The 24961-nt window shown below is 40.5% G+C and overlaps 1 protein-coding gene across 1 annotated transcript in view; it reads right to left on the reverse strand.

Annotated features, from left to right (window-relative positions):
- The window catches only part of MDM1 (Mdm1 nuclear protein homolog (mouse)), a 58494-nt gene extending 50822 nt beyond the window's left edge, over window positions 1–7672 (reverse strand). Inside the window, exons 1-2 of the mRNA XM_006859613.1 lie at window positions 7655–7672; window positions 6634–6748 (exon numbers count right to left, since the gene is read on the reverse strand). Of these exons, the coding sequence (XP_006859675.1) occupies window positions 6634–6748; window positions 7655–7672 (133 nt within the window). The remainder of the gene's footprint in view (window positions 1–6633; window positions 6749–7654) is intronic.
- Window positions 7673–24961: the final 17289 nt, after the last annotated feature.

A 24961-nucleotide genomic window follows, 5' to 3' on the forward strand; every position in this document is an offset into this window, starting at 1 on the left:
GGAGAGAAGGAAATCATTGTCCAGATGCACAACTTCCTTATGGACTTTGTTCTAACACCCATCTGTCTGAGAGCAGCACCTGTCATCTGTCCCTTCATTTCCCATTACCCTTTTCCCACATCACAGAAAAAAAGACACACCCCTCAACCAGCCTGAAACTTACTATGGTGCATCACTCAAGGCCTATAAAAAGCGGAGGGTTTGGGTGGGGGAAGGACAAGTAAAGGTGCAACTAGAGAACTTGTAACTCCAGAGGGAGAGAATATGGGGCAAACTAGACCCAAGAGCGAGGGGCAGAGCCTAGTGCATCCAGCTTTGCGTCTTTCCATCCACGACCTTAGAATTAAATGACAGGCCTGAGAGGGTTATCATGCTGAGCTCCTATTAACACATCCAAAGTTTTAAAAATTAGATATTTTTTTCTCACAGAAACCAGTCTAATTTGGCTGGTTATTTTGTCAATGAAGGATGACCCTGTAAATTATATGATGAACATTTTTTTGTAAATCTAATAAACTGAAATTGCTAGCTCCAAAGTTTTAACAATACATATTTAAAACATATGTACAGTATTCCATATAACTGAAATTACATCCTTTGGTGTCTTTATGATAAGCACTGGACTGCGAACCATAAGGTCCACGGTTTGAACCCACCAGCTGCTCCACAGGAAAAAGATGAGGCTCTCTGCTCATGCAAAAGCCTCAGAAACCCTATACAGGGTCACTATGAATGGGAACTGACTTGGCAGCCCTCAACAACACAGAACAGAATTACATCCTTCAAAACTATCCATTAAACTTATGATTAAAAATATTAAATATCAACTTCAAAATGTGTGAGGCCCAGTCCTGTCTGCCTCCTACCAGAGTGTTTGCATGGTCCGTATGTAGACCCACTGTGAGCTGTTCGGGGCTGACCATGAAAGGTAACTAGAGGTTTTGCAATAAAAGCAGCTTGCTCCCTCAGCTCCTGGTGTTGCTGGATGCCCTCTCTAGCTGAGTCTCTGGACTCAGAAGTCTTCTTCAGTAAAATCTAGACTGTGGATATTGTCCAAATGTCCCCATACAGTGAATTCCCCATGCTGACACATTTCAGAGCAACACAAAAAAGATCTACAATCTAACAGAAATATATAAGTAATTTATGGATTCATTGAAAACAGCAATAATAATAATAAAGAAATGCATCAGGGAACACAAAGATTTTCTGAATTCTTTCAGGGAGTATGAAAACCCATTCCCTAGGTTTCTTCCTGCTTTAACATACAGTAAGGTTTCTAGTAGAAGAGAAACCTGAGAGCAAAAGATTCTAAAAGTGGTCTGCTCTTCTGAAAACATTGCCATGAAATTGATGGCAGCTTATGGCATTCCCATGTGTGTCTGAGTAGAAATGAGCTCCTTAGGATTTCCAGGGACCAGGCTTTGGGAAACAGGTTGCCATGCCTTCCTTCTGAGGCCCTTCACTTGTGGTTAGCAGAAAAGCTTGTTAACTATTTGCACCACGCAGGGACTTGAGTGGAAAGCATACACTACTTTTAAAAGATGGACCTGGTGTGGTGTTATGAGATAACACACTGGACTACAAAGTCAGTCTGAACCGCAAGGTCGGTGGTTCAAGCTCACCAGCCACTCCTTGGAAACCCTGTACAGGGGTGATAAGGGCCGGAACTGACACGACGACACTTAACAACATAGGCAGTCCTAGGTAAAATTGCCTTTGTTCCTAGTAAAACTCACCCTTCCCTTTCTGAACATGCTGGCATTCTCACTCCCTAGACCTAGGAGGGTCATTGCTGCCTTCATACTGTGCCATCTTCACAGTGCCTGCACCTATGGTCTCATTGTATCACCTCCCTTCAAATGCAACTGAAATGTTAGAAGCAACTCCCTGGCTAACCAATTCCCAGTGTCAAAATATCCCTCTAGGCTCTTAATGAGATGCCTAAACTTTAAAGATGGATTCCTTGTGCACTCTTCACTTAACAGAAATGCAAATGTGTAGACTTCCTGGTTGTTTGGAAAGAAAATTATGAGCAGACGGGCACTCTATCCACCATGGCTGAGAAGAAGAGCCGCCCACTCTCTGAAGTCAGGCCCTGACAAAGATTCCCTACACTCCAGAGAAACCCTAAATGAGCCACCCCATTTCACACCACCTTTCCCACTGTTCTCCAAGTCTACTCCCAGAAAGACTCTTGCCATCTATTAACTTCCCAGGATTGGTACCCCAGACATATATCTTTTACTTTTCAGGCTTGAAACATTGAATATTTGAGGGTCTTGCCAGGCATTCTCTCACATCACACACAGGGCACCAAAGACTAGTGTGACTATATGCCAGGCCGTACCAAGACTCCTGCACAACAGGCATCCTTACCCCCACTTGGTAAAACAGATGCCATTTCCCAAAACTCAGACAGCTATAGTAGATTCAAACTCATGGTTATGTTCATTTAAAAACTACTTTTAAAAATGTTGTTGCTGTTGTTGTTAGGTGCCACTGAGGTGGTTCTGACTCATAGCACAACAGAATGAAACACTTATGCACAACAGAATGAAACACTGACCGGTCCTGTGCCATCCTCACAATTGTTACACCTCAGCCCAATGGTGATGCCACTGTGCCAATTTATTTCCTTGGAGGTCTTCCTAGTTTTTTTGTTTGTTTGTTTGTTTTTTGCAGACCCTCCATTTTACCAAAGGAGCTCTGGTAGAGTAGTGGGTTACCAGTTGGGCTGCTAATCACAGGTCAGCAGTTGGAAACGACCAGCTGTTCCGCAGGAGAAAGACAAGACTTCTTGCTCCCATAAAGATTTACAGCCTCGAAAACCCTATACAGGTTCGTTATGAGTCATAACTAACTCCACAGCACATAATCACTAACATGACCACCACCACTTTACCAAGCATGATGCCCTTTTCCATGGACTAGTCCCTCCTGATAACATGTCCAAAGTCTTGTCATCCGGACTTCTAAGGAACATTCTAGTTGTAGTTCTTCCAACACAGATTTGTTTGTTCTTCCTGCAATCCATGGCACCTTCAATAATGTTCTCCAATACCATAACTCAAATACATTAATTCTTCTACAGTGTTCCTTATTTATTGCCCAACTTTCACATGCACATGATTGAAAATACCATGGATTAGGTCAGTGCACTTTAGTCCTCAAACTGGCATCTTTGTTCTTGAACGCTTTAAAGAGGTCTTGTGCAGCAGATCTGTCTAACTGTAATAATACATCCTTTGATTCTTGACTGCATCTTCTATGAGTGTTGATAGTAGATCCAAGCAAAATGAAGTCTTTGACAACTTCAATCATTTCTCCATTTATTATGATGTTATTTATTAGTCTAGTGCTAAAAAATTTTTTTGTTCTCTTTACACTGAAGTGCAATCCATACTTAAGGTTGTGGTCTCTGATCCTCATCAGTAAATATTTTAAGTCCTCTTCACTTTCATTAAGCAAGGTTGTACCATCTGCATATCACAGGTTGCTAATGAGATTCCTTCCAATCCTGATGCTATGTTCTTCTTCCTTTAATCCAACTTCTCAAAGTATTTGCTCAGCATGCAGACTGAGTAAGTATGGAGAAAGAATACAACCCTGGTGCACACCTTTCTGTATTTTAAACCATTCAGTATCACCTTGTTCCATTCGAATGACTGCCTCTTCATTTATATACAGGTTCTTCATGAGCACAATTAAGCGTGCTAGAATCCCCATCCTTTACAATGCTGTTATCCATAGCTTGTCACAATCCACACAAAAGTCTTTGCATAGCAAATAAAGCACGAGTAAACATCTTTCTAGCATTCTGTTTTCAGCCAATATCCATCGGCCAACAGCTATGATATTCCTCCTTCCATGCCCTTGTCTGAATTGCCTTGAATCTGTAGCAGTTCCATCATTGTATTGTTGCAGCTGGGTTTTTTTAATTCTTTTTAGCACAATTTTACTTCCATGTGATATTAATGATACTGTCTGATGAATTCCACATTCGTTTTGGTAATTTCTCTTTGGAATTGGCACAAATATGGATCTCTTCCAATCAGTTGGCCAGAAAGCTGTCTTCCAAATTTCTTGACATAGACAATAAGTGTCTCCAGTGCTGCATCAGTTTGTTGAAAGATTTCAATTTGTATTCCATCTATTCCCAGATACTCGTTCTTTGCAATGAACATCAACCATTTATTTTGGTACAATAAGTCACTGTAGTCCTTCTATCTTCTTTTTCCTTCTAACTTCTTTTGATACTTTTTGCATCATTCAATATTTTGTGCACGGTGGTGGTGGTGGTTATGTGCCATGAAGTTGGTTCTGACTCATAATGACCATGTACAGAATCCTTCAATAGTGCAAGTCGAGGCTTGAATTTTTTCTTCAGTTCTTTCAGCTTAAGAAGCGCTGAGCATGTTCTTCCCTTTTGGTTTTCTAACACTAAGTGTTTTAGCAGTTCATTATAATTTGTGAGTTTGACTTCTCGAACTGACCTTTGAGATTTTCTGTTCAGCTCTTTTACTTCCTAATGTCTTCCATTTGCTTTAGTATCTCTCTATGCTGGAGAGCAGGTTTCAGAATCTCTTCTGACATCCATTTTGGTCTTTTCCTTCTTTGTCTTCTAGTGACCTTTTGCTTTCTTCAAGTATGATGTTCTTTATGCCATCCCACAACTCTTCTGGTCTCCGATTATTAGTGTCTAATGACACAAATCTGTTCTAGAAATGATTTCTAAGTTCAGATGGAATATGTTCAGTGTCAAATTTTGGCTCTCATTGACTGCTCACAGATGTAACCAATTTGATTTCCACTGACCATCTGGTGAGGTCTATGTGTATAAGTCACCTTTTATATTGTTTAAAGAGATATTTGCAATGAATGTCATTGGTTTTGCAAAATTCTATCATACCATTCCCAGCCTCATTTCTATCACCAAGGCCATATTTTCCAACTAGTGATCCTTCCTCTTTCCAACCTCTGCATTCCAATCACCAGTCGCTATCAATACATCTTGATGTTTGATAAATTTCAGACTAAAGAAGTTGGTAGAATTCTTCAATTTCATCATCACTGCCTTCAGTGGTTGGTGTGTAAATTTGAATTGTTGTTATGTGCCGTGGAGTTAGTTCCAACTCATAGCAACCCTGTACAGGGTTTCCAAAGCTGTAAATCTTTACAGGAGCAGAAAGCCTCATCTTTCTCCTGCAGAACAGCTGGTAGTTTATAGTGGTAAGTAAATGAATATTCTATTGCAGACAACATTATACTTCAAGTTAGGTCTTGAAATGTTCTTTTTGATGGTGATTGTGACACCATTTCTTTATAATTTGTCATTCCTAATAAACCATATGATTGCCAGATTCAAAATTACCTAGGTAATACCAGTCCAATTCAGTTCACTAATGCCTTCCATATTCATCTTTATGTGTTTCATTTACTAACTTTCAAATTTCTAGATTCATACTTCATACATTCCATGTTCTGATTATTAATGAATGTTTACAGCTGTTTCATCTCATTTTGAGTTATGTCCCATCAACAAATGAAGGTCCCAAAAGCTTTACTCCATTCGCATCGTCACAGTCAATTCTACTTTGAGGAAGCAGCACTTCCCCAGTCATACTTTGAGTATCTTCCAACTTAAAGTGCTCATCTTTCAGCACTATATCTGACAATATTCTGGTGCTCGTCACCATGTTTCAATATTCAATATTCTGATGCTATCTGACAGTGTTCCATTGTTATTCATAAGGTTTTCAGTGGCGAGACATTTAGAAGTAGCCTGCCTCTCTTCTTCTCGCTTCTGTGGAAGCACCTGAAACCTGTCCACTATTGATAACCCTGCTGATATGTAAAATACCAGTAGCACAGTTTCCAGCATCACAGTAGTACACAAGCCACTTCAGCATGAAAAACTGACAGACAAGTGTGCCAAAGCCCTGTGTTAAATACTGAATGCAAACAGGGTAGCAAGTAAAAGATCCTACATTCTAGCGAGGGAGAATTAAACCCACTGTTACAAAAAGGTCAGAATGTCTCCTTTCCCTTCCACCACACTCTGGTAAAACTTCCCTGGGATACCGAGAGAAAGGAGATGACACGACTAGAAGATGAGCTCTTATCGCATGGGTTTGAACACAGATGACTTGATTTTAAATCAAGTTCTTTCACTCACCTACAGGAAGCCTCGGACAAACTATTTAAAGCTTCTATTCCCCAGTACCCTGGGAGCACTCTTTCTCAGACCTGTCCCTTCTCAACTTTCAAGTCAAGTTGAGGTTCAAATATGACCTCCTCAGAAGGGCCTTTCCTAACCATGGAATCTGAATCGATCCCCTCATCTATCCTTCATTCAAGTTATCTATCACATTACCCTACAACTTTATATAACAACATAAAAATCTTTTTTACTTGAGCTGATTGCTACTGTTTCTCCTATAGTTATGGAACTTTTTCTGGTTCAGAGCTATATTTATAGCAGCTAGTAACAATCTTGACCCACAGGAAGCCTCAATATTAAATGAATAAGTTAATCAGGCCCATAGAACACTGCTTCCCAGTTCTTAAATGGTTTTGCAAAGTTAGATCAGGTTTATTCCAGTTATCATGGCATTAATTGGCTCAACTTACCTAATTGATCTGATCTAAGTCCAGCCCATGGGTACTTTTGTCCTACTGAGGGATTGTGGGACTCTGACAAATAGGACTTTTTCCATAGAAAGTTCCTCTGATATTCACTCAGTCCCTGTAACACAAAGTACAGTTTGAGTGTCAAGCAATTAATAAACATTGTTTTAAAAATGGATGTCAATAAAGATCATTTCTGAGCCTTTATTGAGTTGAGAGACTTAAAAATGATTATGAAACAGAAGCAGTCCTTAACAATAGCTAGTATTTACCAAGCCCTGTGCTAAGCAGTTCACATGCATTATCCCCTTTAATCCTCACAACCACTTCATGAAGAAGCTAGCAGGAATCCCAGGCTCAGAGAAATTACTTTCTGACTGATTCCAAAGTCTGAGCTCTTGTCTGGTAACAGGTGACAATTGAAATCCTAATCATTAGAGATGATCTGAATTAAACTCTCACCGCGTAGAGAATAGTTCATGGTATATACCCAGAACCTGTTCAATATCTGATAAAAGTAATCAAGCACAAACTCTCCTCCCCTGCTGGAAACAAGCCCTCAGATCAGACAGGGTTTGTGGAAATCTACAGAGAACAGTTAAGAAGCAGGGAGCTAGTCGCTGACAGCTACTACCTACTTGGAACTATGAACAAACCTTCAATCAAACGCACACCTGTGAAAATATGCATTTTTTATACTGTCTTTACTAAGGACACAGAGCTACACATACACATACGCTTTCAAGTCCTAAAGTGAAGAGGCTGGGAGGTCTCAAGTCGCATTTAGCTCTCCTTTTCCCGAGCCCGCCCCCCAAAGAAACGAGTATCAATACCATCTATTTTTCACATGCAGCAACTCAGAAGCTAGTGTGAGCAGAGGGAGCTAGAGAAGCAGAGGCTTATCACAGGTCCGCGGCAGGCTCGGGCCCAGGGAGAGGGGCAGAGAACCAGTGTGTCCCAGTGCCCCATCAGCGCCGCCACCGCTCGCCCCACCTGCCTTCGGGCCGGGGAAGCCGGGTCTCACCTTAAAGCGTACCGGCATGTCGCCCAGCGTTGACGCCCCCACCACTCCGACAGTTAACGGGACAAAGAGCCCCGAGGGGGCGGGGCGACAACAGCCTGTTCCCCAGGAAAAGCCTCGGCCCGGCGTCCCAGACAACGCGCCGGCGCATTCCGCACTTCCCGCCTTGAGTCCAGTCATTCTGTCATTCCCCGCCCATTTGCAAGCATAAGGACCAATAGGACTCGGAGACTCTATGGCGTCATTAAAAATCTACCAATCAGTGCCCGAAAGGAGGACGCCCACCTCCTGTGCCAAATTCAGAAGGCGGCAGGATGTGGAGGGAGGAAGGCTGGCCAATAAGGCTCCGAGCGTAGAATAGGCGGAGCCCCGCGGGAGTTCAGTCTGAAAGTAGAATCCAAGGTTCATGGAATTGTGGAATCCTGAGCAACAAAGGGTCTGAGTTCTGAGGGAATATCATGTAGCCGGCGTCGCAGGGCCGCTGTTCTTAACAACTTAAAACATGAACGTGTGTTCTTAATTCCAAAATGTATAACGGGATCGAATGTCTTTCTGACTTTAAAAGTGTTCAGGTCTATTCTCCTGAATATGACTGCCTACAACCGACAGCCACCATACACTGTCACATCAAAGCGGGTTTCACGAAAGAAATATTACTTAGGCAGGTTAAGAAAATTTATTGAATCGTGAAAAACAAACGGTTGTCTTCTTCCAATGATGTTAGCTCTCAAACAATTTCCCCGGCTTCCACTCCCAAAAGATAAACTTGAATGAGTAAACGTTTATAGATGTCTCAACTCACCCATCTTTTCAAAATTCCATCTGACTTTAATAGACGGCTGTCATCATCATCAAGTATTTTCTTGAGATTCTACCATTGGCAGAACACTGCTGATTCAGAAGTTTAGGAAAAATACTAACCTACTTGGGGGAAATAATCCTTATTCATTGTTGCTGTTGTTAGGTGCCTTGAGTCAGTTCTGACTCATAGCAACCCTGTATAGGGTTTCCAAGGAGCGGCTAGGGGATTTAAACCTCCGACCTTGGGTTCAAATTGACCTTGCAGTAGAACACATACAATGTATCATGTGCTAAGTTTCCAAGTGAAAGGTATAAATGTGAAGGGCTTCAGGAATTCGGAGAAAGGAGTTATTCCTGAGGACAGAGATGACTAGAAAACAACTTCAGGAAGAAATTTCAGACTCAGTCTTGAAGAGTAGAAGGACTTGAATTTAAAAAGAAAAGACAAAAACCTAAAGCCACTTATATCAAGTCAATTCAAGAAGGAATTCAATGAATAGAGGAATATGGGATGATCAAAGGGCACATGTGGGAATATGGAAGAACAATTAACACAGTACCTTTTGCTTTTACATTTGCAGAATGAATATAAGTATACCCTCTTTTAAGCTTTCAGATATGAACACAAACCCTTGATGCTCTTTAAGCATGTTCTACAAAGCCTTGCATTCCTGAATACTAATTGATACCTCTATTCTTCTCTGTCACCAGGAGATGCTTAAAAATTCATTTGAAGGAGGTACCTGGTATCTGACACAGAGAGAATATTAAATTAGTCCCTGTGCAGCCGTGAATCCAGGGGGCTCTTGATAAATGTTAATTGGTGATGACAGCATCTCTGTTGTGTAAATTAAGAATGGCACAAACAAGACACAGTGGAACATAAAACAAAAGTGCTCTGCAGGAAAGCTAACCAGTCCTTACTGGGAAGAGAGACACAGCTCTGGTACAGATAGCTTTGTTACCTCATAATGCTAAGGTGAGCAGATTGGCTTGGGCAATGATAAATAACTACAGTTTGGGTATAGAATAAACAACATCAATAACAACAACAAAGAACGTAAGAGGAATGACCTGCTGTTGTTGTTCCGTGCTGTGGAGTCAGTGCAGACTCATAGTGACCCTGCATAGGGTTTTTGAGGCTGTAAATCTTTACAAGAGCAGAAAGTCTCATCTTTCTCCCACAGAACAGCTGGTAGTTTCGAACTGCTGACTGTGAGATTAGCAGCCTGATTCGTAACCACTATGCTACCAGAGCTCCTTAAGTAATGACCTAGCCACACCTTATTATTGTTGGTTGTTAAGAGCCATTATGTCTCTTCAGACTCATAGTGCCCCTGTCGAGTCAGTTCCGACTCACAGCGACTCTGTGTGGTGTTCCTGAGGAGCAACTGGGGGGTTTGAACTTCAGGCCTTGTGGTTCAAAGTCTAGTGCTGACAATGCAAATAGTCCACCTAGGTTTGTTAAAAGATATAAAGGCTTGAGGAAGAATTTTCTGCTTTGCTATTTTAAAACAAAAGTCTACCCTAGTGTGTGAGACAAAGATCGCAAAATGCAAAATGGGACAAGCTTAGTAAATGAAAGTTTTATCACCTATGTGAAACTAGCTCTCACCCTCTCTGCTGCTGCAGAAAACAGACTCTGCACCCTACAAAGTCCCAACTATGTTTTTCTGGAATCCTTAAAAGGTGTCCCCATAACTGAACCAATTAATAATATCATGATAACAGAGAAAAGAATGAAGTTGTCAAAGACTTCATTTTACTCAGATCCACAGTCAACACTCATGGCAGCAGCAGTCAAGAAGTCAAAGGACATATTGCATTGGGCAAGTGGCTGCAAAAGACCTCTTTTAAGTCTTAAAGAATAAAGATGTCAGTTTGAAGACTAAGGTGCACCTGACCCAAGCCCTAGTATTTTCAATTGCTTCATATGCATGTGAAAGTTAGACAATGAATACAGAAAACCTTAGAGGAATCTAAGCAGTTGAATTATGGTATGTTGGTGAAGAATGTTGAAACCACCATGGACTATGAGATGAACAAATAAATCTTCTTGGAAGAAGTACAGCCAAAATGGTCCTTAGAAACAAGAATAGTGAGACTTCGTCTCCTGTATTTTGGACATGTTATCCAAAAGGATCAGTCCCTGAAAGAGGACATCATGCTTGGTAAAGTGGAGAGTCAGCGAACTAGAGGAAGATATTCAGTGAGATGAATTCACACAGTGACTGCTACAGTGGACTCAAATACAATAAAAACTGTGAAGATGATATTCTATTCTGACATTAGGTCACTATGAGTTGGAACCAACCCAGTGGCACCTAACAACAACAACAAAAGGTGTCTCACATGCTACTGTTAGCACATCTCAAATGGCCAGCCAGATTGGTACTTTCAATGAAAGCCATGCATCTGTAGGTGTCACTATTGCTGCTGACCACCACAACTTCACACGCTTGGTACTGAGGCTCCATTGAGCATGGCTGGTGGACTTGTGAGTTAAGCATTGGGCTGCTAACCCCAAGGTGACAAAGATGAGGCTGTCTGCTCCTGTAAAGACTTAGTCTTGGAAGTCCTATATAGGGTCACTATGGGTTGGTCTTAACTCCAGGGCAATAGATTTTGTTGTTGTTGTTGTTGTTGTTGTTGTTAGACAGATGCATGAAGACTCCTCCAACTGCCAAACCTTGTAGTAATCTGTGATAAAGTGTAGCTCTTCATTTTTTGTGTTTCCCTCGAGTAAATAAATACCAAAGTGCTTTACAGAGTTTTCCCCCCATTTCTATGATAGCCTTACTTTTCTCCAAAAAAAACTCTAAGTGAAATCCATGAAGTCTAAATCACAGGTAATTCCCTAAGATCTCAGGCTGTACTTAAATGTTCTCCCTTGCATCATTCAAGGATGTTTTATGACACAAGAGTGTCTTGTCTGGTTCCCTCTTTCCTTTGTTGATATTTCTGTTTCTCATACAAACAGATAGATAGATCTCTGTTCATCACATGTGAGGAGCTAAATTGGTACAAGGTCTATGAAGGACAATTTGACAATCCCTTTTAACCAAGCAACCCCACTTTTATAAATTAATCTCACACACAAAGAAATATTTAAGGTTGTTTATTGCATTGTTTGTGGAAACTTAATAGCATAACAGATTATGTGTTAGATTGCTAACCATAAGGTCAGCAATTCATAGCCACCAGATACTCTGCTGAAGAAACATGAGGCTTTCTGCTCCTGTAAAGATTTACAGGCTCATAAACCCTATACAGGGTCACTATGAGTCAGAACCAACTCCACAGCACACTACCAACACCACCACCATTGCATTGTTTATAGTTAACAAAAGATTAGAAACAACCTGAGCATCCATATACAGGAGACTAGTTCAATTAAGGGCACATCCAGGGATACAGAGCAAGAACAGGCTCCACAGCAGGTAGGCTGCTCTGCTCCTTTGGGACTTGGGACCCAGTAGATTCAAGTGAGTTGGACCTCCTTTTGGCATCAGGTGCTGCCATTGTTAGTTAGGGCCTAGCTTGGAAAACAGAGACCACACTAGGGATTTCAGCAAACATAAATTAAGGTATTGGTTAATTAGTTATCGGGAAACAGGCAGCAGCTGACACCCTAAGGTAGAGAGAACAAGGGAAAATGCTGAGATTACTAGAATGCAGTTTTGCAGAAGTCTCTTGGTGTTGATCAGATCTCTGAGATCAGATCTCTGCCTAATGGATGCTAATGTCTCTTAGCCAAATGAGGCTGGTTCTGAGAATGCCCAAGATAAAGAAAGACAAAGTAAAAACAGAAGAGTACAACCTCTGCCACTGCCAGATAAAAGGTTATGGCGATAGTAATAGAACAGTAACAAACAATGAGCATTCCAGTCTCTTGCTTGTTGTTGTTGTTAGGTGCCAACAAGTTGGTACCAAATCATAGACCCTATGTACAACAGAACGAAACACTGCTCAGTCCTGAGTCAATCTCACAATTGTTGCCACGCTTGAGCCCACTGATGCTGTCACTTTGCCAATCCATCACTCTGTGGTATTTCCTCTTTTTCTCTGACCCTGCATCTTAACAAACATGATTTCCTTCTCCAGCGACTGGTCCCTCCTGACAATATGTCTGAAGTATGAGAGACAAAGCTTGGCCATTCTGGGCTCCAAGGAACACTCTGGCTTCTTCCAACACAGATTTGTTTGTTCTTTTGACAGCCCATGGTACTTTCATTATTCTCCTCCAATACCAGAACTCAAAAGCATAAATTCTTCTACGATCTTTCTTATTCACTGTCCAGCTTTGACCTGGTTATTGAAATGAGGTTATTGAAAATACCATGGCTTGGGTCAGGCACACCTTAGTCCTCAATCTGATATCTTTGTTCTTCAACACTTTAAAAAGGTCTTGTGCCACAGATTTGCCTAATGCGTTATGTCGTTTGATTTCTCAGCTGCTGCTTCCATGAGTGTTGATGGTTGATCCAAGAAGAACGAAGTCCTTGACAACTTCAATCTTTTCTCTGTTGATAAGAATGTTGTTTATTGGTCTAGTGGTGAAGATTTTTCTTTTCTTTACATTGAGATGCAATCCATAGAGAAGGCTGTGGTCTTTGAAGCCCTCTTCACTATCATCTATATCTGTATATCGCAGGTTGTTAATGAGTCTTCCTCCAATCCTTATACCATGCTTTTCTTCTTATAACCCAACTTCTCAGATTATTAGCTCAGCATACAGGTTGAGTAAGTATGGTGAAAGAATACAGCCTTGTCACACACCTTCCCGAATTTTAAACCATTCAGTGTTGCCATGTTCTGTTAGAACAAATGCCTCTTTGTCCAGGTACAGATTCATCATGAGCACAATTAAGTGTTCCAGAATACGCATACTTGTCAATGTTGTCCATAGCTTGTCATGATCCACACAATTGAAAGCCTTCGCGTAGTCAATAAAGCACAGGTAAACATCTTTCTGGTATTCTCTTCTTTCAGCCAAGATCCATCGGACATCAGCAATGATATCTCTCGTTCCACATCCTCTTCTGAATTCAGCTTGAACCTCTGGAAGTTTTCTGTCAATGTATGATTGCAGCCATTTCTGTATTACCTTTAGTAAAACTTTACTCGCATGGGATATCAAAGATATTGTCCAATGATGTCCGCATTCCATTGAGTCACCTCTCTTTGGAATGGGCACAAATACGGAACTCTTCCAGTCAGTTGGCCAGATAATTGTCTTCCAAATTTCTTGGCAGAGATGAGAGAATGCCTCCAGTGCTGCCTCACTTTCTCAAAAGATTTCAATTTTTATTCCATCAATTCCTGGTGCCTTGTTCTTTGCCAATTCCTTCAAGGCACCTTGGACTTATTCCTTCAGTATCATTGACTCTTGATTATATGGTACCTGTTGAAACAGTTGAATATCAACCATTTCCTTTTGATACAGTGATTCTGTGTATTCCTTCCATCTTCTCTTGATGGTTTCTGCATCATTCAATAATTTGCACAGAGAATCCTTCAATAACGGAAGTCAAGGCTTAAATTTTTTCTTCAGTTCCCCCAGCTTGAGAAATGCTGAGCGTGTTCTTCCCTTTTGGTTTTCTGACTCCAGATCTTTACACATTTCCTTGTAATAGTCAACTTTGTCTTCTCGAGCTGACCTTTGAAGTTTTCTTTTCAGCTCTTGTATCTCCTCGTTTCTTAAATTTGCTTTAGCATCTCTACACTGCAGAGCAAGTGTCAGTGTCTCTTCTGACATCCATTTTGATCTTTTCCCTCTTTCTTGTCCTCTTAATGACTTTTTGCTCTCTTCCTGTATGATGTTCTTTATGCCATCCCATGACTCCTCTGGTCTTCCAACTTTAGTGTTTAATGTATCAAATCTGTTCTGTTCTTCAGATGATCTCTAAATTCAAGTGGGATATATTCAAGGTCATATTTTGGCTCTCATGGACTTGTTTTAATTTTCTTCAGCTTCAGTTTGAATTTGCATAGGAACAATTGATGGTCTGTTCCATAGTCTGCCCCTGGCCTTGTTTTCACTGATGATATGGAGCTTTTCCATCATCTCTTTCCGCAGATTTAGTCAATTTGATTTCTATGTATTCCATCTGGTGAGGTCCATGGGTATAATCGTCTCTTATGCTGTCTAAAGAAGGTATTTGAAATGAACAAATCATTGTTTTTTCAGAATTTTATCATGCAATCTCCAGCATCATTTCTATCACCAAGGCCATATTTTCCAACTATGGATCCTTCCCCTTTGTTCCCAACCTTTGAATTCCAATTGCCAGTAATGATCTTTCATTTTTGATCAGTTTCGATCAATTGATTACATGTTTGATCAATTTCAGATTAAAGATGTTCATAGACTTCTATTTCATCCTCACTGGCTTTAGTGGTTGGTGCATAAATTTGAATAATAGTGATATTAATAGTGGTTTTCCCTGTAGGCACATGGATATTATCCTATCACAGGCAGCATTGTATATCATGACTGATCTTGACATGATCTTTTTGACATTGAATGCAACACCATTCTTCTTCAATTTGTCATTCCCAGCATAAACATGTGGTTGTAAGATTCAAAATGGCCAATACCAGTCCATTTCAGTTCACAAATGTCTAAGATATCAATGTTGATGTGTTCCATTTATTTTTTGACAATTTCTAATTTTCCTAGATTCATACTTCATACATTCCATGTTATGATTATTAATGGATGTTTACAGCTGTTTCTCTTCATTTTGAATTGTGCTCCATCAGCAAATGAAGGTCCCGCAGGTTTTATTCCCATAGGCTTTACTCCATTTGCGTCATCATAGTCAGCTCCACTTTGAGGAGGCACCTCTTTCCCAGTCGCATTTTGAGTGCCTTCCAACCTGAGGGGCTCATTTTCTGGCACTATATCTGACAGTGTTTCTCTGCTATTCATAATGTTTTCAGTGACTAAATATTCTGAAGTAATTTGTCACTCCTTCTTCCTAGTCTCTCTTTGTCTGGAAGCTCATCTGAAACCTGTCCACCGTGGGTGACCCTGCTGGTACTTAAAATACTTGTGCATTCCTTACAGAATCACAGCATCTCACAGACTACCACAGTAGTCTCTCTCTACTGTCCTTTATTTGTAAACCTAATACAATTTACTTGGATCCACAATCAATACTCATTGAAGCAGTAGTCAAGAAATCAAACAACATAATTCATTGGGCGAAACTGCTGCAAAAGACCTTTTTAAAGTGTTAAAGAGCAAAGATGTCACTTTGAGGACTAAGGTACCATCTGACCTCAAGCCATGGTATTTTCCATCACCTCATATACATGTGAAAGCTGAAACAATGAATAAGGAAGACTGAAGGGGACTAGAATCATTTGAATTATGATGTTGGAGAAGAATGTTGCCAGAAGAACAAACATCTGTCTTAGAAGAAGTACAGTCAGAATGTTCCTTAGAATTGAGGATGGAGTCTTGTACTTTGGACGTGTTGTCAGAAGGGACCAGTCTTTGGAGAAGGACATCATGCTTGGTAAATTAGAAAGTAAGAGAAAAGAGGAAGATCCCCAATTAGATAGATTGGCACAATGACTGCAACAGTGGCTTCAAATATAACAGTTGTAAGGATAACACACAATGGTAATGTTTCATTCTGTATACAGATGGTCTCCATGAGGCAGAACTAACTAGACAACGAACAACACCTAACAACAACAGCAACACAGAGCCGGCCAGGAAGTCTGCATAGTCCCAGCACCACATTGCAGAATACACCGATCGCCATTAAGTCAATCCCAACACTCACCAACTCCATATGTTTTACAGTAAAATGAAAATGTTCAGTAACTGGTTTTCTAGAAGTAGATCACCGGATCTTTCCGCTGAGTGGACTTGAACCATTAACCTTTCCATTAGTAGCTAAGCACTACCTTGGCCCCCATAATACAGAGTCTAAAAAGGTGAGATAGGAAATGAGAGATAATAGTTTAATAACTGGCATACACTCATTACTCATTTACCCCTTTCTTTAAAAAAAACAAAAAGAGAGAGAGAATCATATATGGGTGGATCTCAAAGAAAAAGAGCAAGGCACAGAGTTATTTGCATAGTACTATGATGTCATACAATGGCAGATACTTCTTCCCCCACTCATGAGACTAATGCTGTTAGTAATAGCTTTGAGGGTGAAGAACATTTTATTCAGCTTATTTAAAGGAAACTTTAAGGTATTGGTAACAGTTACCACTAACTAGTCTATTCTCTTTACATCTAATAACTCCTTCCACTGACCTTTTCTAGAATCACCTTGATTTACATACATCACAATAGGCTTCATTGAGAGACAAAAACATACCAAAATTCTTTAAAACAACTTTTATTTTTACATGAAATATCAAATACACTCATTCTTGAAAAGCAGGAAGTTGATCACAAATCTAACACGCTTACGTTATTTCCTCCACAGTAATTGAAACATTGGACCACTTTTATACTTATTTAACAACCATAACAACAGAAAAACATGTACTATATACCTACTGTGAACAAAACAGAGTCAGGCAACAAGGATTGAAGAAGGAAGACACAAAGATGAGTAAAACATACAAATATGATTACAGTCTAATAGAGTGGCAGACTGGTACACCAAGAACACAGAGAACGAGTAGAAAGAAGGAAGTAAGGAGGAGGCTGAGTCCGAGTGACCTGGTATTCTACACGTGTTTGCACAAAGTGCCAGAAAACTTTGGAACAAGACATGGGCCTAAAGAGCAAGCAGGATAAAGGAGTGATTTTTAAATTCCATCCTGGGAAACACCTGGTCTAGAAAAGCTTTCACTTTCTCTTTTGTTCTTCCCCAGGGTAACTGAACCTAAGCCAGCAGTTCCTTGGGAAGATTGTAGCTAACATTTGCTACAGCTCAGTTTCCAAAAAGGTAAGCAAATTGGCACTGTTGTCTTCAGAACTTTCAGGATTTCTGTCTTTATCCTTGTTAATTCAGAAATCAGAGTAAAGCTGTATTAGAAAGTACCATTTTTTTCAAGTTTTACATTAGCCTTGTGTTTGCATATTTTTAATTCTAAGTAACTGAATTTCCAGTTTCCACACTCAGATGCACTCTTCAGTTCTTTATTTTCCTCTCAGGTCACACTTAGGTGGCTGGACTTTCCTTGGTAAACTTGAACTCAGCCTTTGCCAACAAACTTTCAGTCTCACAACTGCTTTCTTGTGCATTTTTTCCATAGCTATGAACTGCATTTCCCTTACACGAATGAAATTGATTGCACATTGGAAAAAAAAAGATAAAATTAAATCAATGGATTCCATCTCAGAAACAAAATCGCCGATTCTTCATATTTATATCTGTCAAAGTGGCACTATAGGATAACCACAAGGTCAGCAGTTCAAACCCAAAAGCCACTCTTCAGGAGAAAGATGAGACATTCTGCTCCAGGTAAAACTTGAAAGCCTTGGGAATCCCATACAGGGTCACTGTGAGTTGGATTTGACTTGGCAGTGAGTGAATAACAAGGAGCCAAGTGCAATTTTCCTCCGAACTTATTAGCCCTGAGATGTTTGCAAGGGAGTGTGTCTGACTTTTGAATCTGTGGTATACCATTTGGAACAGCTCCAGGTTCTCTTGACAACAGAATTTGTGTGTGAGAGAGAGACAGAGAGAGCAAGAGAGCCTGAGGAAATCTTCTCCATACAAGGCCATGGCTGAGTAAAGTACTTCCCAATAAGGCATAAACTACTACAAAGCCTTACACAACATAACAATATGCAGTATATCAATTGGATAAGGCACGGAAGCCAAATTGGGAGGCACAAAACATCTTTCATTTATTCTGTAATCCAAGAGTTTTCTTTGTTGATTATTCATTATCTTAATTTGCCATCCCTACCAAAGCACCGGACTCTTGGTGTGGCGCTGTAGGATCAGCACTGGACTGCAAACCACTATGAGTTGGAACTAACTTGACAGCACTTAACAACAAACACCACCACCACCAAATGACCCACGATGTCACAGATTTTTCTGGGATTGCTAACTCTGCAGATTTTCAAGCATTAATTCTCTGACCACTTAAAATCAGATGTCATGTGTTAATGCCAGGTCACAGAATACTACTACCCACCAACCTGCCTTCCAACCTCAAAAACTTAGAAAAAACATATTTTGAAATGTTATTTTATCATGTCCCACTAAAAACTCATTGCCATCAAATTGATTCTGACTCATAGGGTTTCTAAGACTATAAATCTTTACAGGAGCAGACAACCTCATTGTTTTTCCCTCAGAGTGCCTGGTGGGCTTGATCTACTGACCTTGCAGTTAGCAGCCCAACACCGAATGCACAGTGCCACCGTGGCTCCTTATTTTATCATGTAGTTAAATATATGTGGGAGTCCTAGTATGGCGCTATAGGATAGTATGGACTACTAACCGCGAGATCAGCAATACAAACCCACCAGCTGCTCCTCAGAAACGCTATACAGGGTCACTGTTAGTTAGAACCAACAGGATGGCACTTACCAACAACAGCAATGTATATTATATGTACCTTAATAACTGGCCAAGACAAAAATGGTTGTGAGGATTCATTACAAAATGACTGTTCTTTCTATTAGTAAAATGATGCCAAGTACTTTTCAGGTTAAGAAGTTTTCAGAATAGAGTCCGTTTTCTCCACTCTTGTTAGTTGATGTCCAGTCAGTTCTGACTCCTGGCGCTACCATGTGTGCAGAGTCAGACTCCTCCATAGGGTTCTCAAAGCACCTCCAGGGTGCTTCTGAGTGGGTTCAAACTACCAACCTTCCAGTAGCAGTCAAACACTTAACCGTTTACACCATCCAGGCACTCTCTCCTTAGTGGCTTAAAATTGTTGGTTCCTTTAAGCAGTTTTTACAGATTGGGCTGCAAACCGCAAGGTCAGCAGTCCGAAACTACCAGATTTTCCATGGGAGAAAGATGAGGCTTTCTGCTCCCGTAAAAATTTACAGCCTCGGAAATCCTGTACAGGGTCGCTATGGGTCAGAACCGACTCCACGGCACATAACAACAACAACAACAATAAGTGATGTATAAAATCTTAGTATCACGCTGTTTATCCTTGCATCTCTCAACTTCATTTAATCGAATAAATGATGACTTACAGTTAGAATGTAAGTCCATGTGTAAAAATCTGTACCAATAAGTTTAAAGAAATTGGTTTGGTACTGTTGAGTACTATCTATGGGATGTTGTTGTTGTTGTTAAGTGCCTTCGAGTCGGTTCCGACCCATAGCGACCCTGTACAGGGTTTCCGAGGGTGTAAATCCTTACGGGAGTAGAAAGCCTCATCTTTCTCCCGCGGAGCAGCTGGTAGTTTCGAACTGCTGACCTTAAGGTTCGCAGCCCGATTCGTAACCACTACGCTACCAGATAAGTGTTAAAAATTGTTCTCATTTTTAATTCAACGGATCTTTGGCAGATACTGAGGAATGACTCACTCCAAATCCATATACCTCTTTCTCATGTACTGCAGAAACCCAAAAGCTGAAAATACTTTTTATAGACCATTTGAAGCTGGCTTAAAACAATAACCATTTATTACTGCTCATGAGTCTATTGGTCAGTTGGCTAGTTCTGCTGATCTTGGCTGAGCTTATTCATGATTTGGGGTCTGTTATGGGTTAAGGAGCTCTGGTAGCATAGTGGTTACGAATCGGGCTGTGAACTGCAAGGTCAGCAGTTCAAAACTACCAGCTCTTCTGCGGGAGAAAGATGAGGCTTTTTGCTTCCATAAAGATTTACAGCCTCAGAAACCCTGTACAGGGTCGCTATGAGTCTGAACTAACTCCATGGCATATAACAACAAATAAAACATGGATTGACTAGAGGTGGTTGGGGGTGAGAATAGACTCAGTCTCTGAATGGGAATGGTTTCAAAGTCACATAAAGGAGAGGTGAAAGATCAGGACTATGACTGCAATAAAACTCACCATTGACTACCCTGAAAATATCCTTTCTGTTTAAATGAGGTTCTAACTCTGATAGCATAGTGGTTACGAATTGGGCTGCGAACCTCAAGGTCATCAGTTCGAAACAACCAGCTGTTCCACAGGAGAAATATGAGGCTTTCTGCTCCTGTAAAGATTTACAAACTCGGAAACCCTGTACAGGGTTGCTATGAGTCAGGACCGACTCCATGGCACATAACAACAATAACAATTGCCATTAGGACAGCTCTCACGGATGATGCCCTTATGTTTAAGAGAACAACATGCAGCCTGGTCCTATGCCACTTGCAATATTACTATTATGTCTGACTATATTGTTGGAACCATTGGATAGTACCTTCCAACCCAGCAGGCGCATCGTCCAGCATCATACCAAACAATAGCCTGTTCTTATCCAGAAGGATTTTTTGGCTAATTTTCAGATGTAGATCACCTGGCCTCTCTTCCTACTCTATCTTAGTCTGGAAGCTCCACTGAAACCTGTAAATCATGGATGACACTGTTGGTATCTGAAATACTGCTGGCATAGTTTTTAGTATCATAGCAACACACTATAGTACAATTCACGGACAGATGGGTTGTTGTTGATAAGCGCTGTTGAGTCAGTTCTGACTCACAGTGACCCTGTATGAGTTTCTAAGGAGCAGCTGGTAGGTTTGTACCACTGACATTGTGGTCGGCAGTTCAGTACTTAATCTACAGCACTACCAGGGCTCTGACAGACGGGTGGTAGTTGTTTGAAAAAGCTACAATGAAGTCTTTTCTCTGTAATTTAACTCTGGGTTGGAGCCGACTCAATGGCACTTAACAACAAACAACAACACCAAATCATTATCATTCATCTTTTAGTTTGTCATACTATTGTTGTGGTTGTTAAGTGCCATTGAGTTGACTCTGACCCATAGCGACCCTGTGTAGGGCTTCTGAGGAGCAGCTGGTGAACTTGAACCACTAACCTTGAGATTCAAACCAACGTTGCAGTCTAGCACATTAACCCACAGGGCCACACCAGGAATCGACATTAGGGAGTAGCATTTTGCTGTGATGTTGGAAACTCTGCCTCCATTACTTCAAATACCAGCAGGGTCATCCATCATGGACAGATTTCAGCGGACCTTCCAGATGAAGGCAGACTAGGAAAATAGACCTCGTACTGTTTAAAGATGTTTCCTTGTGCTTTATTGACTACACAATTCCAATTGTGTGGATCATGACAAGCTATGGACAACGTTGCAAAGTATGAGTATTCCACAACACTTAATTGTGCTCATGAGGGATCTGTACATGGACCGAGAGGCAGTTGTTCGAACAGAGCATGGGAACACTGAATGTTTTAAAAATTAAAAAGGTATGCGACAGGGTTGTATTCTTTCACCATACTTATTTAACCTGTATGCTGAGCAAATCATCCGAGAAGCTGGGTTCTGTGAAGAAAAACATGGCATCAGGATTGGAGGAAGACTCATTAACAATCTGCAATATGCAGATGATACAACTTTGCTTGCTGAAAGTAAAGAGGACTTAAAACATTTACTGATGAAGATCAAAGAGCACAGCCTTCGGTATGGATTACATCTCATTGTAAAGAAAACAAAAAATCCTCACCACTGGACCAATAAACAACATTCCTATCAATAGAGAAAAGATTGAAGTTGTCAAGGACTTCATTCTTCTTGGATCAACTATCAACACTCATGGAAGCAGCAGTCAAGAAATCACACGATGTATTGCATTAGGCAAATCTGCTTTACAAGACCTTTTTAAAATGTTGAAGAGCAAAGATGTCAGCTTGAAGACTAAAGTGTGACTGACCCATGGTATTTTCAATAACCTCATATGCATATGAAAGCTGGACAGTAAATAAGGAAGACCATAGAAGAGTTGATGCATTTGAGGTATGGTGTTGGAGGAGAATATTGAAAGTGCCATGGGATGCCAAAAGAACCAAAAGATGCCAAAAGATCCATGTTGGAAGAACTGCAGCCAGAGTGCTTCTTGGAGGCCAGGATGGCCAAACTTCATCTCTCATACTTCAGACATATTGTCAGGAGGGACCAGTCACTAGAGAAGGAAATCATGTTTGGTAAGGTGGAGGGCCAGAGAAATAGAGGAAGACCCCCAACGAGATGGATTGGCCAAGTAGCAGCATCGAGGGACTCAAGCGTGGCAAAAATAGTGAGGTTGGCCCAGGATCAGGCAGTGTTTCGTTCTGCTGTGTGTGTAAGGTTGCTATGAGTTGGTACTAACTCGATGGCATCTAACAACAACAATCTACTTCTAAAAACATTGGCCAGTATATACCTTATGAACAGCAGTGGAACGTTGTGTGATATAGTACTAGAATATGAGCCTTTCAGGTTGGGAAGCACTCTTTCAACAACTGGGAAGAAACTACTTCCTTAAAGTACAGTCAAATGTAATGACACAGATGGAGTAAAGCTTTCAGGACCCTCATTTACTGATGTAGTACAACTCACTTGAGTATATCCCACCTGAATTTAAAGACCATCTCAAAAATAGATTTTTTATAATTGCACACTAATTACTGAAGACCAGACGAGTTATGCTATGGTATTAAGGACAATATACATGAAGAAAACAAATGGTCATTAAAAAGATAGAAAAGCTAGAAAAAAATCAAAATGCATGTCAGAGGAGACTCTAAAACTTGTTCTTGAATGTAAAGTAGCTAAAGTAAATGGAACAAAAGATGACATAAAAAAGCTGAGCAGAAAATATCAAAGGATAGCTTGAGATTGTTTTCAGGTGCCGTCGAGTCAGTTCCAATTCATATTAGCATTGTGCACAACAGAGCAAAGCACTGCCTAGTCCTGTACCATCCCCACAATTGTAATGCTTGAGCACATTACTGCTGCCACTGTGCCAATCTATCTTGCTGTTCTTCCACTTTACCAAGCATGATGTCTTTCTCCACAGACTGATGCCTCCTGATAACATGCCCAAAGTATGAGAGATGAAGCTGTACTTCTTCCAATACAGACCTGTTCTTTGGTAGTTCATTGTACCTTCAATATTCTTCTCCAGCACCATAACTCAATTGCATCAATTCTTCTACAGTTCTCCTTATTCATTGACCACCTTTCACATGCATGTGAGGGTGTTGAAAATACCATGGTTTGAATCAGGCAACCTTAGTCCTCAAACTGACATCTGTGCTCTTGCACGCTTGCTTACTGCAACACGTAGTTTGACTTCTTGGCTGTTGCCTGCATGAGTATTAATTTTGGAACCCAACAAAACTAAATTTTTTACAACTTCAATATTTTCTCCATTTAACATGGTATTTTTTATTGGTCCAGTTGTGAAGAGTTTTGTATTCGTTACACTGAGATACAACCCATACTGAAGACTACAGCCTTTTATCTGTATTAGTATTGTAAGTCCTCTTTGCTTTCAGTAAGCAAAGTTGTATCATCTGCATATCACAGATATTAATGAGTCTATCTCCTATCTTTATGCCATACTCTTCTTCATATAATTCAGCTTTTCAGATTATTTGCTTATCATACAGAATGAATTGTTGTTGTTGTTAAGTGCCGTTGAGTCGATTCCGACCCATAACAACCCTGTATAGGGTTTCCAAGGAGCAGCTGGTGAGCTTGTACAGGTACGGTGAAAGAATACAACACTGGTGCACACCTTTCCTGATTTTAAACTAGTCAGTGTCCCTTGTCCTGTCCTAACAACTGCCTCTAGGTCTGTGTGCAAGTTCCTCATGAGCACAATGAAATGTTCTGGAATTCCCTTTCTTTGCAATATTATCCATAGCTCATCGTGATCTACACAGCCAAAATCTTTAGATACTCAACAAAGCACAATTAACATCTCTCTGGTATTCTTTGCTTTCAGTCAAGATCCCTCTGACATCAGCAATGATATCCTTAGTTACATATCCTCTTCCCACCACTTGTCTGTCGGTTTGTTGTACTGTGGTGGCTTGTGAACTGCTGTGATTCTGAAAACTATACAACAGGTATTTCAAATACCAGCAGGGTCACCCATGGTGGACAGGTTTCAGATGAGCTTCCAGATGAACACAGACTAGGAAGAAGTGACAAACTACTTCTGAATATTTAGTCATTGAAAATATTATGAATAGCGGGGAAACACTGTCAGATATAGTGCTGGAAAATGAGCCCCTCAGGTTGGAAGGCACTCAGAATGAAACTGGGGAAGAGCTGCCTCCTCAAAGTAGAGTTGACCGTGATGATGTGAATGGAGTAAAGCCTGTTGAAGAAAAGCCTACGGGACCTTCACTTGCAGATAGGGCACAACTCAAAATGAAGAGAAACAGCTGTAAACATCCATGGATAATCGGAACATGGAATGTGCAAAGTATGAATCTGGGAAAATTGGAAGTTGTCAAAAATGAAATGCAACACATAAACATCAAGACCTTAGGCATTAGTGAGCTGAAATGGACTAGTATTGGCCATTTTGAATCTGATTACCACATGGTTTACTATGCCAGGAATGACAAATTGAAGAGGAAT

This window comes from Chrysochloris asiatica, unplaced genomic scaffold (genome assembly GCF_000296735.1).
Source record: "Chrysochloris asiatica unplaced genomic scaffold, ChrAsi1.0 scaffold00033, whole genome shotgun sequence".
NCBI classification, from domain to species: Eukaryota; Metazoa; Chordata; class Mammalia; order Afrosoricida; family Chrysochloridae; genus Chrysochloris; species Chrysochloris asiatica.